Source organism: Anomalospiza imberbis, chromosome 20 (genome assembly GCF_031753505.1).
Source record: "Anomalospiza imberbis isolate Cuckoo-Finch-1a 21T00152 chromosome 20, ASM3175350v1, whole genome shotgun sequence".
NCBI classification, from domain to species: domain Eukaryota; kingdom Metazoa; phylum Chordata; class Aves; order Passeriformes; family Viduidae; genus Anomalospiza; species Anomalospiza imberbis.
In genome coordinates, this window is record NC_089700.1 from 5297932 (window position 1) to 5314262 (window position 16331).

At 53.0% G+C, this 16331-nt stretch overlaps 1 protein-coding gene and 1 long non-coding RNA gene across 3 annotated transcripts in view; one reads left to right on the forward strand and one right to left on the reverse strand.

Annotated features, from left to right (window-relative positions):
- Window positions 1-7616, forward strand: part of LOC137485672 (uncharacterized) — a 161039-nt gene extending 153423 nt beyond the window's left edge. Inside the window, exon 2 of the long non-coding RNA XR_011005416.1 lies at window positions 6988-7616. This is a non-coding gene — a long non-coding RNA (uncharacterized lncRNA). The remainder of the gene's footprint in view (window positions 1-6987) is intronic.
- A 600-nt stretch (window positions 7617-8216) lies between these two features.
- Window positions 8217-16313, reverse strand: RHBDD2 (rhomboid domain containing 2). 2 transcript variants are annotated; one of them, XM_068210275.1, is made up of 4 exons: window positions 15879-16313; window positions 11640-12041; window positions 11125-11275; window positions 8217-8658 (listed from the first exon to the last, which is right to left on the reverse strand). In XM_068210275.1, exons 1-4 carry the CDS (start codon window positions 15973-15975, stop codon window positions 8256-8258), a joined length of 1053 nt encoding a protein of 350 aa, XP_068066376.1. In that variant the 5' UTR covers window positions 15976-16313; the 3' UTR covers window positions 8217-8255. The 2 variants fall into 2 exon arrangements, with proteins under 2 accessions (XP_068066376.1, XP_068066375.1); XM_068210274.1 differs by lacking the exon at window positions 15879-16313 and adding an exon at window positions 13398-13542.
- Window positions 16314-16331: the final 18 nt, after the last annotated feature.

The window sequence follows — 16331 nt, forward strand, 5'->3', positions numbered from 1 at the left end:
GTAGAGATCTGTTGTGGAGGGGATGTCCCCACCAACGCTATCACTGATTCACTTCCACAACTCAGAAACAGAGACCTGACTCCTTCTTCCTTGCACTTTTCCAGCTATATGTTTCTACTTTTTAAAAAGAGCTGTAAAAACACAAACCCATTTCTCTTTTCCAGACTCACATCAGAGAGCCTCAGTGATCCCTCTTCTCCGTACACATTCCACTAAGCATTCCTATTTCCCTTCACACTCCAAAAGCTAACCCTAAAGAACAAAGCACACTCCAAGCTGCACCAGCAGTGCTTACTCCTGCAACTAAGGCAACTCCCCAAGAACCAATTCCACTCTGATGACTAACTCCCAACACCATCATCCAGGTACCTTCACCCACTCCAGCCTCAATATTCCCAAAACCAGGGGGTTCCCATTATTTCCTCTGACAAGCACACTCCCTAGGTGAGTATTTTCACTCTTCCAAGAAACTCCACCAGGAAAAGTCAGGAGCAAACAGCGTTCCCACACCCCAGCAGTTTATCAAGTGAAATAGATGGAGCAACAGCGGAACAGCCCAGCCTGCAGCAAAGGTATCAATTAAACGCTGGGAATAACGTTCTCCAGGGAAGTGCCAGAAAATTAAGCTCGTTAAAGGCTTTTAACCAGCAACAGCCCTGGATGGGGTAAGTCTGAGCAGCCCTTCAGTGCTGTGGAAGCAAGGCAGGGCAGGCATCACTCCGCTCCAGGCTGCCCACCCTGCCGGGGTGCTGGTCTGTCCCCCACCCCACAGCCCCCGCGGTGACAGGCGTGATGGGGTACCCCCAAATAACAGGGGGTCCATGCATGCCATACAGGGCACATCGGTCACACCAGTCTCGCCAGTAACAGGGGCTCAGCACCACCAGATGTTCCCAAATCAGACAGGCTCTGGTCATCCCAATTCCTACCAGATAACAGGGGACCAGTCACATCAGACTCCCCAGATAAAGGGAGCTCTGGCCATGCCGGTCCCCCCCAAATAACAGGGGGACAGGCACAGCACACTGCCCAGATAACAGGGCTATCCCAGTCCCCCCCGACCCCTCCAATAAGAAGGCTCTCTAAACACCTCAGTAACCCCCAGTAACAGGATGCCCACTCACACCAGACCTCCCAGTGAACGGGGGCTCTGGTCATCCAAAAACATCTCCATTCACATCGACCTCCCCGCCAGCGACAGCGGTGCCACTCACCCGCCACACAGGGGACCCCAGTCAGCCCCGTAACACGCAGCCAGTCTCACCAGTCCCCCCAACATAGTAAGAGCCCCCATCCCACACCAACCCCACCAGGGGATGCCGGACCGCCCCTCCCCAGCACAGAGGGCCCCGGCGGCGGAGCTCAGCCCCAGAGGCCCCCCGGCCCCGCGCCCTCCTCAGCCACAAGCCCCCGCGGGTCCCCGCACCCACCGCCGCTCCGGCCCGTCTGGCGCTGGCGGCTCCCGCGGCCCCGGCGCGGCCGGCACGTACAGCGGACCGCACCACCCGGGCACACGCGCGGGGGAACACGCTCCGCCCTCGCCGCCCGCCAATCGGCGGCGAGCGCGCCTGCTTGTGGAGATCACCCCTCTGCGGCGGCGCATGGTACAGCCCCAGGACGGGGCTCTTAAAGGGACAGGCGCGCCGGGAGGGCCCGGGGTAAAGCGGGGGTCAGGGGGCGGTCAGAACTGGGGCGTGGGGTGGTCACGGGTGGGGTCAGGGTGCAGAAGAACAGCGTCCAGAGGTCACAGTGGGTGCCAGCAGGGGCTCGGTCTGGGGGGCAGGCTCCGGAGGGGAGGCAGGGGTGGGGTGAACCCTGTAGTTCGGGGTGAGTACGGAGGCGAGCGTTGGGGTCATGGCGGGGTCAGCGTTGGGTGACAGTGGGAGCAGGGCTCGGGTCACTGTGGAGTCATGAACTGGGGTCAGGGTGCTGAGGTCCGTTTTGGACACTAACTCCGGGCTGAGCCAGGACCTGCAGAGCCGGGACCCCTGTCTGTGGCCACTCCTGGGTGCACATGGTGCTGCGGGGGGACTCCCAGTTCCCCCCAAGGTCATTGCCCAGACCAGGGCCCCGTGGGGGGCAGGGGGACCCCGAGGTGCAGGCTGGCACCCAGTCACTGCCATCCTCCGTGGGACCCCGGGGGCTGCTTCACCCGGGGCAAGCGCATGCCCCTGATTTAACCACCGCCCAGATGATTCGGATGTTTTGGGGTGGTCTTTCTCTCGCTGCCACACCAGGAAGTTGCTCAAGCAGCTCTGGAAGCATCCCCAGCAGTGCCAGTGGGACATTTCACAACCCAGACCTCCAGATCCCAGGTCCCACAAGGACTGCTGCTCTTGTCCCTGTTGGTTTTTTTTTTTGGTTTTTTTTTTTTTTTGGTTTTTTGTTTTGTTTTGGTTTGGTTTGGTTTGGTTTGGTTTTTTTTGAGCGGGAAGTTGGGTTACAGCTCTGCTGTTTCCAGCTTGGCCAAAGCGAGGGGCACAGCTTGCCCTGACCCCACTGAGCAGCCCCACGGCTGTGTGGGGTCACCCCAGGCTGGGTCCCCTCCCTTTGCCTGCTAGGCACTGGCACATCCAAAGTCACCATCCTGACGCCATCGCTGTGTTGACACTCGCTCCAGAGTCAATAAAACACTCGGGGAAGGTCCAAAGTTCGAGCTGGGCCTGGCAGGCACCTGAAGAGGTGTGAGGAGGGGGCACAGACCCAAAGAACACCAGCCCAGGGCTGCAGGGACACCCTGTTTCCTGACAGCATTTCAGCAGAGGGTGGAGGGGTGTGAGGTCACCTGAGTACTGGTGCCACTCACATCACTTTTGGGATTGACCCCGTGGAAGCTCCCTGGGGTGGCTGGTCTGTGACCGTACCCCGTGGGGTGAACGGACATGGGATAAAGATCCCAGTGGCACTGAGGGGATGGCAGGACTGAGCAGGTCCTTGGCTGGGGTCATCCCATCAGGTGCTCAGACTGGCATTATGCCACAGCCTGTCCCATTCTGTCCCCTCAGGGAAGGGGCTGGGAGCTCATCACATCCAGCCCAAACCCCCCAGGGGCAAGCAGCAGAGTCCTGCAGCCTACAGAGACTTGTTTGGTCAGCACCTTTAGTCTCTACCTATTTTTCCCACCTCTCCAGCTCTCCTCTGTTCCCAGCACAGTTTGAGGCTGAACTTTTGGCCACAGAACCCTCACAGTGCCAGCAAACAACAGGGGACACCATGGGACAGCCGTGGAGGTGGTGTTTGGCAGTGTCCTGGCCCTGGCACAGGGAACCTGGCCCCCAGTCAGGATGTCTGCATGGGTGTGCTTGGCCAAAAGTTAATGACAAGCAAACAAAGAAACACAGACCTGTTTTCCTTCCAGCATCAATGTCCCCTGCCAGGCCTCCCCACTTTGTGGGTCCCCTCTCACCCTTGCATGGGGCAGCAGTGGAGGTCCAAGTCAGTTCTGCTTTCCTCATGTATCCCTGACTCCTTTTCCCTTGCACCATGGTGGGAGCTGAAGAGCAGAGGGGATGGACTTGGACTTCCAGAGAATCCTTCCTATGGCAGGACCACTGCTCCAAGACAGGGAACAGTTGGCTCTGCTCCCAGCTCTGTGCCCAGATTGTCACTCTGCAGCGACCCTCTGAGGACATGGGAGCAACCCAAGAGGCTTTCTGGACTCTCTGCACACCCTGTGGACAGACAGTCCTGGCATGGAATGCAGTGGCAGTTTTACTAGGAATGAGCCAGAGGCACAGAATAACAAACCTCCAGGGACAGCACGTTCCCAGGGGCAGCCACCCCAAGGGCAGCCATCCCAGGCTGAACTGGGAGATTACTGATTTTTTTCTTTTCTTCTTATTTGTTTTTTTTTTTTTTTTTTTTTTTTTTTTTTTTCCCTGCTTCAGGAACTTCAATTCTCTGTCTCCCCACCAAGGAAATGAGCGGGTACTGCAATGTGTGATGAGTAACAGTACTGTGAGCTTAGATAGGCAGATGCCAAAGCCCAGCAAGCTGATGATTTTTACGTCCCTCTCTTCCAAATTTAAATCCTCTTCTCAGCCTTAGACACGTTTGCATATGTCTCATCCCAACCTGTTTCCTCTCTCTCAGCAACTTTACTTCCCTGGGTGATCAGTTCTGAATTCACCCCCAGCCCTGAGGAACTGGGATTTGTTGGAGTCCACTTGTCCAATAGCATTTTGGTGTGGAATGGATGCCCTCAGAAAAGCAGGGAACAGAAATCTCCACAAACATCCATCTGAAGGGCACTGAAGACAAGTCCATCACATTGCACGTGACCAGTAGGTGCAGCTGGGCTCAGAACGCTCCTGGGGACATGGTGGAAGCTGTAGAAATCAGAGAGACCAAGTGATCTGCCACAGTCACCGAGAAGCTCCTAAAAGATCTGGAGCAGAAAGAAAAAAAATCCAGACTGTGGTTTTGTGCTCATCCAGCATGTCCTGTGCTCAGGGCTCACCTGGGAGGCTCTGGCAATTGTCTTGTCCCAGCACAGAAAGCTTTGTGGCTGGGACCTGCTCCTTCCCTCCTGAAGGGAGGTTTGCACCAGCTGGGACTGGGGCTGTTCCTGCGGTGACTCTTACAGGGCTTCCTCTACTGCTCTAGAGCCAGGAAACTGCTCCCTGGAAACACGCCATCCCTTTGGGCATCCCTTTGACAGCTCTGCAGGGAGAGCGACTCTCACCAGATCGACTGATAGAGCTGGACAAGGAGAAACAACCTGATTCCAGCGTTTTCCAGCGTGCAGTACTGCTCGTCCCCAGTGCTCGTCCTCAGTGCGCGTCCAAAGCCACCAGCCTGACAAGCAGCTGCGCCCATCCCACTGATCCCACCCCAGAATCCCATCCCAGAGATCCCGCCTCAGAGATCCCATCCCACTGATCCTGCCCCACAGGTCCCATCCCAGACATCCCATCCCACTGATCCCACCCCACTGATCCCATCCCACTGATCCTGCCCCACAGATCCCATCCCAGAGATCCCGCCCCAGAGATCCCATCCCACTGATCCTGCCCCACAGGTCCCATCCCAGACATCCCACCCCAGAGATCCTGCCCCACAGATCCCATCCCACTGATCCTGCCCCAGAGATCCCATCCCACTGATCCCATCCCACTGATCCCGCCCCAGAGATCCCATCCCACAGATCCCATCCCACTGATCCCGCCCCACTGATCCCATCCCACTGATCCCATCCTACTGATCCCACCCCAGAGATCCCATCCCACTGATCCTGCCCCACAGATTTCATCCCACTGATCCTGCCCCACAGATCCCATCCCACTGATCCCACCCCAGAGATCCCATCCCACTGATCCTGCCCCAGAGATCCCATCCCACTGATCCCACCTCAGAGATCCCATCCCACTGATCCCACCCCAGAGATCCCATCCCACTGATCCCGCCCCAGAGATCCCATCCCACTGATCCCACCCCAGAGATCCCATCCCACTGATCCTGCCCCAGAGATCCCATCCCAGAGATCCCATCCCACTGATCCTGCCCCACAGATCCCATCCCACTGATCCCACCCCACTGATCCCATCCTACTGATCCCACCCCAGAGATCCCATCCCATTGATCCTGCCCCACAGATTTCATCCCACTGATCCTGCCCCACAGATCCCATCCCACTGATCCCATCCCAGAGATCCCATCCCACTGATCCCACCCCAGAGATCCTGCCCCAGAGATCCCATCCCACTGATCCTGCCCTAGAGATCCCATCCCACTGATCCCATCCCACTGATCCCGCCCCAGAGATCCCATCCCACTGATCCCATCCCACTGATCCTGCCCCAGAGATCCCATCCCACTGATCCCACCCCACTGATCCCATCCTACTGATCCCACCCCAGAGATCCCATCCCACTGATCCTGCCCCACAGATTTCATCCCACTGATCCTGCCCCACAGATCCCATCCCACTGATCCCACCCCAGAGATCCCATCCCACTGATCCTGCCCCAGAGATCCCATCCCACTGATCCCATCCCACTGATCCTGCCCCAGAGATCCCATCCCACTGATCCCGCCCCACTGATCCCACCCCAGAGATCCCATCCCACTGATCCTGCCCCAGAGATCCCATCCCACTGATCCCACCCCAGAGATCCCATCCCACTGATCCCACCCCAGAGATCCCATCCCACTGATCCTGCCCCACAGATCCCATCCCACTGATCCCACCCCAGAGATCCCATCCCACTGATCCTGCCCCACAGATCCCATCCCACTGATCCCATCCCACTGATCCCGCCCCACCCATCCCCCGGAGGGGCACGCTCCAGCTCCCCACTTATAAACAAACCCCGAGAAAATCAGTCCATTTTCAGATTCTATTTCAAGTTCACAGTTTGGAGATACAAAACATTTGTGATTGCTATTGATCCTCATCACCCTTCTGGAAAAAATCAGTGGTAAAATTCCTCAGTTTACAGGTAAGGACTACACAAGGAGGAAATCAAGGCACTAACGGGAGTGGAGTGTCAACATTTCAATCTTATCTCTAGCATTTCTTTCCTGATATTAAAAAATGCTTTTAAATTCCAAACAAGCTCCTTATCCTGCTCTTGCTCCACACTAAAAGTATAACAATGCAATTGCTGTCAGTAGGAAAAACAGGACCATGAAATCAAGTCCATTTGTGATCCCACAGAGGAGAGAAATAATCAGGTATGAAACAGAGTTGCCCCCCAACTCTAAGTTGGTTCCCAAGTTGCTGCATCCTCCTGCTGAAAGCCCTGCCTGGGGTGCTCACCTGCACAAGAAGAGCTTCTTACTCATGTCTTACTTCTGTGAGGTGCAAGTTCTCAGCACTGACTTTGGTCTCCTCCAAAAGGAAGCCCCCGCATCCCACATGGGACCATGGCAGTCATTCCAGAGGGGCTGCTGGAGAAGTAAAGCAGCTGGATGACAACACAGGGTTTGTTCACACCCTGATGGTGGAAAAATGAAAGAGGCAGGGACGTGGTTTGGTATGTGCAGCTGCCAGAGCTGCCTCTGGCCAGGCTCATTGGGAGCAGGGAGGAGTCCTGAGGCTGTTGAGTTTCTGGGGATGGGTGAGGCACTGCATGAACATCTCCAAGAGCAGGAATGGCACTTTGTGCTTCAAGGAGCACTTTTTTATGCAGCACAGCAAAACTCCAAGTAGAGGCAAGGGCAGCTGTTGAGATCCTGGCTGATTTACAGACACAGAGACAGCAGATTCCTCCTGGCAGTGTACAGTGGGCTACACAGCTGGGAATAAAGCTCAAATCCCAGTAACTGGACCAAACTCCTTCATTACAGCCTCAGGCACCAAACAGTGAATCCTATTGTAAATCCCTGGCTGAAAACTCCCCTCTCCCACACACCTGCCCACCAGCTCTGAAAAAAAGAGAGATTGTGCTAATATTGGTGGGTGAGATTTCTAAAGCTGAGCAGTGTGAACACCCCCAACAGCACTGCTACATTCCACTTAATTCTTCTAACCCATTGTTAATGTCCCTCCCAGCTCCTTGGATTTATAAATATTTGCTCCACAAAGGGCCAAAATCCCTTACTGAAAAGTCTCTCACTACTTTACAGGCATTTGAGGTTGCCAAGTGCTGGTGACACAGGCTGAGCTGGTGCAATGCTCTCAGAAAATGAAGGCAATCCGTTGATGAAGGCACAGGACCTTCACCACTTTAGAGCTGTGTTTTGGGACAGAAGAAGGTACTCTGTATTCTATCCTCTTGTCCCAGGTTGGTGTAACAAGCCCCCTGCAAGGCACTCTCTCAAGTAGACAAATCACCAGTAGAACATTGTCCTCCTCCATTTAATTTTAAGTTACAAACTAAGACTTGTATGATTCCCACTCTTCTGGGTTCTAGCTACTTCAAACCTGTAAAAAAAGACAGGAATGTAAATGGGAAGTGCTTATTGCTGCAGCTTAGTTAAACCCCAGATTTGCTCAGTGTTTTGCCACTGAGGTTCCTACTCTGGCCTGGAGAGCTGGTGCACTGGAACTCCAGTGGACTTGTGGAAAAAGGCAGCTGCTAAATGCAGCAAAGAAGAAAGACTTAAAAAGGATGAGAAGTTCACAGAGGTGATACAGTTCCCATCCTCCAGCCACATCAAAAAGTAAAAAAAAAAAAAAAAAAATTATAAAGGAAATATAATTCAAGTAGACTGTGTCAAGGAGCAGGGGAATAGCCTTCACTGGAGCTACCAACACTCACCCCAGCCACAGAGGTCCTGCCCCTGTATGAGTCCTGCTGCTCTCTGGAGGATCAGTACACCTGGACTCTGGTAAATTCAGCTGAAACAGGGGGCACTGGGGCTGCTGGATACCCAGGTGCTTGCTGAACACCAGCCAGCAGGGCCGTGGCTCTGGGTGGCTGTGGCTGAGCCGGGCACACGCGCTGTGGGACAGAGAATTCGCCCAGCTGGCAGCACTGTCCCGGCGAGGCTCCGGCGTGGGCCTGCCCAGGGCACTCTCCAAAGGCACCTCTGGCTTGGCAGTGGGAAGAACTGAGGCTGTGTCCTGCAGCATGGCCCTGCTGAGGTCCCTGGTGTCCTGGAGCGTGGCTGTGATGAAAGCCCTGGCTCTGAGCACTGGGCTGAGCAGGAAGAGCCAGAGGCGAAGGGCAGTGGTAGCTCTGGGTGGGGTAAGTGCCAGGCACAGCGTTAATCCTGGGCAGGAAGAAAACAGAGGGTTACACTGTGCTCAGAACTGACATTGCCTAATTAGTGCTGGAAATGCCCTGGGGGCAGATTTCATCCTGACCAGCGCTCAGAGAGGTCACTGCAATCCATCAGTGGGATTCACTACAACAGAAGCTCTTATTATAAGCAGCACTTGAGTAAAAAATGGATTTAGTGGCCTCCCAGGACAGCTGTTCCCACTCCCAACCCACTCTCACTCCACACCCACTAAATGAGCGTGGGTCTTGGCCCCAGACTCTTTGTGCAAGGAATACAAAAAGCCAAACTGCAACATGCTTTGAGATCCCTGTGCACATCCTCCCTGCCCTGTGAGTGACACATCTGCCAAGTCATTAATCAGGAGAAGTTACAGCTGCCAAGTGTTACTTATCAAGAAAACATAAAGGCCTTTGGTGCCAGTAAGAGCCCAGAGTATGGAGCAAAGGAAAAAAAAAAAAAGGAAGGAGGAAAGAGTTAGAAATGAAAGAGTTAGAAATAAAGGAGTTAGAAATAAAATTAATCATTCAGAAGCAAGGGCTAGGAAGTGTTTGCCAGCAGAAGGCATGACTCATCCTGCCAAAACCTATCAGGAGAGAGGCAATCTGCCTGGAAGCCTCAGCCTCTGGGACTTCAGGAGTGCTGCTCAGCCCACACACATGAGGATGAGAGCTGAGAATCCAGGCAATATTCATGAAGCAATGAGTGCCAAGTTCCCAGCACGAAGAAGAGAGTGGCTCATGCTGGGTTTTTCAGGCTTGGAGATTTCTTTTTAATTATTGGATTTTTTTTTTATTTGTGGACACAAACACGATGCCAAGGCCTGGACTTCAAAGAAATATCTCCTGTCTTGCAGCCACTTAATGCCTAAACCTTATGAAAATTTAAAATTAAAACAAATCCCATACTATTAAGAGCTCTTGCTTGGAAATAAGCATCAAAATAATAAAAATTAAACTCCAGAAGCACTTACAGAAGTTGTATCTAAGACACAGACATGCAAATTCAGCGGCAGGAGTGGAAGCATCCTAGAAACACCTTCCCACGCCCTGCTTGATAGTCAAATGTTCATGTAAATACCTTTGTGTCACAAAAGTCTGTGTCACCTCAGCCAAGAAGGCAGGTTTAGACACTGAGGTGCTGTGCACAGCAGGATGGGACTGGTGCTGACAGAGGCTCAGCACGGAGCCAGGCTCCCTCTCCTCCCAAAAGTTGCACTTGCATGGGTATTCTCAGTTCAGTCAGAGAGAAAGAGAGAGGTTTCTAAGCGGGCTTTGGCCTGGGAAAGTGTTTCAAAGGAATGTAAATAATTCTCTATCTCTCTTGTTGTTCACATTGTTTACAGATATGTCTGCTCTGCATTATTCACTGCACACCACTGGTGTGAGATGTTTTTACTTTAAGACCAGTGAAATTGGTCTGCACGATGTCCCCTAAAAATAGAGAGGTGCATTTGAAATAAAGTAGAGTTCTCTTTTGCCTTTTGATCTTGGAGTTCTTCTGTTCCCATCCTGCCTCAACGACGACACACTTGCACAGGAGGAAGAGAGGGAAAACACAAGTTCTGGGTCTGTCTGGCCTCTCCTGCAAGCATTCACACCTTTTGAGTGTCCTGATGGACCTGGGGGACACTCCTGCTGCAGGCAAGGGTTGCTTTTATGCTTTCCCGTGGGTGAGGCCAGTGCAAACACCTGGGAATGCTTCCACTTCAAATAAAACTTTACAGCAACCTGATGGCTTAAACAATACACAGAATGCAACCCTGAATAGTAAACTATTTTTCCTCTGTGAAACTGAAAGGACACCTTAGAATAAGTAAATATTTGACCTGCATTTTCAAGCTTTTTAGAGTACAAGTGAATTCTCATGGTTTGTGTTAAACTCAAAACCTTTCCTGCATGTCAGCTGTGGGCCCCAAGGTTTCTTTTCTGTAAAGCATCATTGCCTTGACACTGAAAACCTGCTGAAGGGTTAAAAGACACCAAAAGGCCTGCACTGAACTTTCTAAGTGCCATCCTTAATTTACAGTGCTCTGGTCCTAAGTAGGTTTGGACACAACTCACTTCACAGCATTCCTGGTAGGAGAGGTGGGGCAAATAAAGATAAGGATCATGGCCCAGGGAGCCTTATAGCCAGGATTAACTGACTAAAGCTGGGGCAGAGTTACACAACTTAGCTTTCCTGTCAGCCAGAGCTGCAATATTCCCACGTGTACACGCTGCCCTTGCAGCAAAGGAGAGGTCTTTAACTTCCATTTAGCTTTCACTAAAAACCTGGTTGAGTTAATGTGTGGTGATTCATTAATCACACTAATGTCAGCAGTGTAACATCAGTGGGTGACTCTGCTCCCCATGGCACCCACGATGAGAACAGGACAGGCACAATACAGCTTTTAAGGCCTCTACTCACACCTCAAAATTCCCCTACAAGATGTTTCACAGGAACTCCTATACTTACGTGCTGTTTTCAGAGGCTCTTCTCTCTGCTAAGGACCCTGGGATGTATTTCAGTCCTGGTATCCTCTTCAGCAGAGTGAAAGGGAACACCCGGTCCAGCTTAGAGCCCACTGACTCTGGAAAATCCAAGCAGAAACAGTAGCCAAGACCATCTGAAGTCAGGAGCTTGTTAAGGAGAGTTGAGGACAAAACACACTCATTTCTGACACAGCCACACAGAGTCCCCCTCTGCTCCCAAACCACTTTCTATGGATAATTCTCCCAGCTCTACTCAGCACCATCTTCAGAGGCCATCGTCCTCCTCAGCTCCACGTTCTCTGCATGCACTGAGAAGGGGCAGAGGGAGGTCAAACACAAATGCAGAATGGGATGGGATGAGCATGAGAAAAGCCAGTGAGGGTTTAGTGAAGGGCAAGAGTCCAGGAAAAGCCAGTGCACCTCAGCAGTGAGAACTACAGCACTTCCTTCCCACCACGGTCCCACTCTGGCCCAGGGCTTCCCACTTGGAAAGGATACAGGCTTCCCCAACCAGGAGCCCACACAGGTTCCCCAAGAGACAAGAGTGAGGGACAAACCACGCTAGGCAGAGCACAAGCCACGGCACCAGCACCACAGGAACTCTGCACCCAAAAAGGAGAGTCCTCTTCATGCGTGAGCGGGTGGTGGAAACCCCCAGCATGGCAAAAGCCACTGGCATGAACCCCTTGGCATCTCCCACTTCCAGCAGCCTGGAGACAAGGGGCTCGAGGAACAGGTACAGGAGGGCAGAGAGCACGGAGAAAGTGGCAGTGAGGATGCAGTGCTTCACTGTGCCCACGTTCCTCTCAAAGCTGCCAGCAAAGTACCAGATGATAACAGCACCACAGGCCAGGGAGATCAGGTCCTCGTAAATGAAGATGTAGGTGATCAACCTGTGAACTGAGCACAGCAGCACCTCAGACAGGCACAGACAGCACTGGGGTTGCTATAAAACAATTGCAGGCTCGAGCAGAGGGAGAGTGAGCCCACGGGATTAATTAATAGCTTTCATTTCTATCCTGGTGTAGAAGAGAAGGAACCTGAGGCCTTTAAAACCAGGCATAAATAACCAGATAGAGTGAAGATGAGTGCTATCTTGGGTGTCACAAACATATGGGCTGGCTCTTGCTGCTTCCTGGGAAGCTGCCTGGAAAAAAGCAACAGCATCTGTAGTAAATTTCAGTCTCATTAAAAGAGAAGGCAAGAGACATAAAAATAGCTGTTACGGTACTGGCAATTTTGGCAAAAAGATAAACATTTCTTAAACTGCTGGCAGGCTGATTTTCATCACCAAAAATGTCTGGAGGTTATCACATCACATCTCAGAAGTGCTTCTGAGCCCTCTGTTTAGGTGTTCTAGGCACACAGCAAGGACTGAGACAGACGACTTCACCTCTCTCCCATCAACTTCAGTTCCACAGCGAGAAACAAAACAAAATGCAGTGCAACCCCTGGAGACACGTGTGGAGATGGTGGAATCCACCCATCGGCTCAGAGCCCTGTGCTGATAAAGGAAATCACTGCACGGGGGTAAGCTGGAACACGGGAATTACAAGTGTGATAAAAATCATTCTGGGAATACCACAGGGACTGAGAAACGCAAATCCCTCAAGCTCTCGGTAGTGTTATCCACTGGGCTGACTGTCAAAGGACAGAGATGAGGGTGCAGGGGAGCAGCCTGACGCTGAGAGGCTGGAATGGGTGCCCAGCAGGCTCGGTGCAGGTCAGGGCAAGCGCACGGAAAGCGGGAAGAAAAGGGAGGCGGAGAGCGGGACACGGGGGGAGCAGGGGACTCGGAGACGGGCTTGAGGAAACGCACAGAAATGGGGGCTGAGGCGGGGGTGGGGGGTACCACGGGGTCCGGGGCAGGACAAGGAGAAGGCCGGAGAGAGGGGACACAAAGGCTCCGTTGGGATTTAGAGAAGGCCGGAGAGAGGGGACACAAAGGCTCCGTTGGGATTTAGAGAAGGCCGGAGAGAGGGGACACAAAGGCTCCGTTGGGATTTAGAGAAGGCCGGAGAGAGGGGACACAAAGGCTCCGTTGGGATTTAGAGAAGGCCGGAGAGAGGGGACACAAAGGCTCCGTTGGGATTTAGAGAAGGCCGGAGAGAGGGGACACAAAGGCTCCGTTGGGATTTAGAGAAGGCCGGAGAGAGGGGACACAAAGGCTCCGTTGGGATTTGGGGAAGGCGCGGATTGGGGTGGGCAGTGGGGCCAAGGAGGAAGCGGCTTGCGCCCGCCGGCAGCCCCGCTCACCTTCCCCGTCGTGCAGGGCTGCGGGGCGCAGCGCGGCGGCGGAGCGGGCGGCGGGGACATCCCGCAGCAGCCCGGGTGCGGAGGCACCGACCGACAGCAGCACCGTGAGGGCGGCGGCGGCCGGCGGGGCTGAGGGCGCCGCCATTGCTACCCCGCGCGCCCGCCGCTTCCGGGCGCTGCCGGAAGGCCTGGCCGTTACCATGGCAACAGGAGGCGCCGTGGGGTCGTTACCATGGAGACCGGGGGGTCTCTCGCGCGCGCTCTCTCTCTTCCCCCCACTTTTGAAATTTATTTAATTATGGTTATCTATTCCCTGTTCAGAAGGGGGAAATATCCCAGCGAGAGGTGTGAGGTCTCGCTGGGATGCCGCCCAGGGCTGGGTTACAGCCGGGTGTTCCCGCACGGGGCGCCCCAGGGTGTGGGAGGCCCATCTAGAGCCGTGCGGCCACTCTCGCCCGAGCCGCGGGGTCTGGCTGCTGGGAAGCAGAGAATCAATCAGGCTGGAAAAGATCTCTGGGATCATCGAGTCCGATGAACACCACCATGTCAACTAGACCAGAGCACTGTGTGCCACATTCAGTATTTCTGCAAACACCTCCAGGGATGGGGACTCCACCACTACCCTGGGCAGCCCCTTCCAATGTCTAATCACCCTTTTCTGTGAAGGAATTCCTCCTCATGTTCAGCCTGAACCTGCCGTGACTAAATCCTCTCACCCTGTCCCTTGGAGCAGAGCCCAACCTCCCCCGGACTCGCGCCCCGGCTACAACCTCGTGTAAGATAATTGTAGAGCACAAGAAGGTCCTCTCTGAGCCTCCTCTTCTCCAGGCTGAGCCCTCCCAGCTCCTTCAGCCATTCCTGGTGCTCCAGCTCTGTCCCCTTCTCTGGATATGCTCCAGCCCCTCAATGTCCTTCCTGAACTGAGGGCCCCCGAAGCGGACACGGGGCTCGAAGTCTGAGTGATTCCCTCCACCTAAACAGGGTGGAGAGGAATGTCCACACCACAGCTGCTCCTGCCGTGCTCATACCAAAACCTGTGGGAGGTTTGTATTGTCTGCCTTCAGTTGCCCAGAATATTGGCAGATCTAGGAGAGGAATCAGCAGCTCAAAAGTGAAGATACCAAACTTCTTGCAGGTCTTGTGGACATAAGGAGATGATGAAATGTGGAAAATAGTAAAGGTAAGTTGGGCTGCTGCTGGTTGTACGTGAGCTTTTGCCATCTTTCTCTTGTCTCAACCATGCAATGAGGCTGATGCTGCAATAAAAGCTCAAGGAACCCCCCAGTAGTCCTGTCCTGTTTGTGGAAAAAAAGCCTCCAAACACAATGAAGCAGGGAGAACTTAATCTGATTCATTTGGGGTAAAGCTTCCCTGTGATCATGGCCATTGGCTAGCTTTACACACAGTTAGCACTAACCACAGTTGCACCTCTTCTTGAGCTTGTAGCTGGGGAGGTGGCTGTGGATATTGTAGTAGGAAATGAGCATATTTGCACAAAAGGAGAAAATTGCACATCCCACCTGGATGTGTTCCTGTGTCACCTGCTCCAGGTGACCCTGCCTTGGCAGGGGGGCTGGACTGGATGATCTGCAGAGGTCACTTCTAGCCCCAAGTGATCCTGTGAACTCTGCTGTGTGCCCACACAGTCTGGCTGCTGGCTCACAGAATCCCAGAAGGGTTTGGATTGGAAGGGACCTAAAGGCCACCACCCTGTGAGGTCTCATTTACACACAGGAAGGATCAGAAGAAACCCACCTTCCCACAGCACCTCTGATTTTGCAACGTGGAGAAGGATTTGAAGCAGCTGGGATCATTTCCAACCAAGGGGAAAGAGCAGAGGGTTGAAGGGCTGATGTTTTTCCCACATCTCAGCTTCAAAGTGTTTGGTTGGGACCATAGCACAGCTCTATCAGCAGGCAGCAGGCAGACACTTAAGCCTGAAACTCTCTCTGAATTAATTCCATTTTCCATGTCTGAGAAGCCTTCAGTCCCTGAGGAAAGCACAAACACCGAGAGGCTCTACCCAGAGCAAGACCCGCCATGTCCCCTGGCTAGGGAGCATTGTTTGGGATCTGCCCTCATCCCAACATGGCACGGGCAGCCTTTGTGAGCTCCCAGAAAGAGCAGTAGAAGACATCATGGCTGGAGGAGATGAAGTTTCTCAAGGAGAAACCGAAAGGCAGGGAGCTCAACCCCCTTTCCTTTTTTTCTTTTTTTTTTTTCTTTAATTAATCATTCCAGTCACTGCTTGTTTTGCAGAAACTTATTTTCGGCTGTGGCAGTGGGATTTGCCTCCTGCTGCTACGCCCAGGGGGGGAAGAAACAGCCCAACTTCTCTGTAAATCTGCTCAAACCACTCAGCTGAGATCAGAGAAAGCTCCTCACTGCCTTAACAATTAAAAAAACCAGGGTAAAACCTCATTGTTCTCTGGATGCATGTGCAGGCTGTCCATAGACAGAAAGGTGCAACTGTTAACTTACCAACTCCCACAAGAAGGTAGTTTGATGTGAAACAAGAAATACAACTTCTAAAAATAATCAGATTAAATAAGCAACGTCGCTTTTGCTGTCTCCTCATTTCATCACTCTTTCCCTCTGAAGCGAACCCTCACGTTTCACAGAAGTGGCTCCCAAGATCATGACCCGTCCCTTTCTTTGGCAAACCATTCTCCAAGTTGATATTTGGCTTTTTAGGATACTCAGAAACGCTGGCAAACCTTTCTTATTTTTCCTGTGGGACCCAGATGTTGGATGTTTTCTCTAACCCCATTTAACATCTGCTACAAACGGTGATGCACAAGTGGGGTACTGAGGGAAACAGGGGGGCTGCTGGTGCGGAAAGCCGGGCGTGCAGACCCCCCATTTCCCTCTGCGCACGCTGACCATGCCCTGCGCGTTTATTAATTAAATTAATTTAATCCTCTGACGCGATCT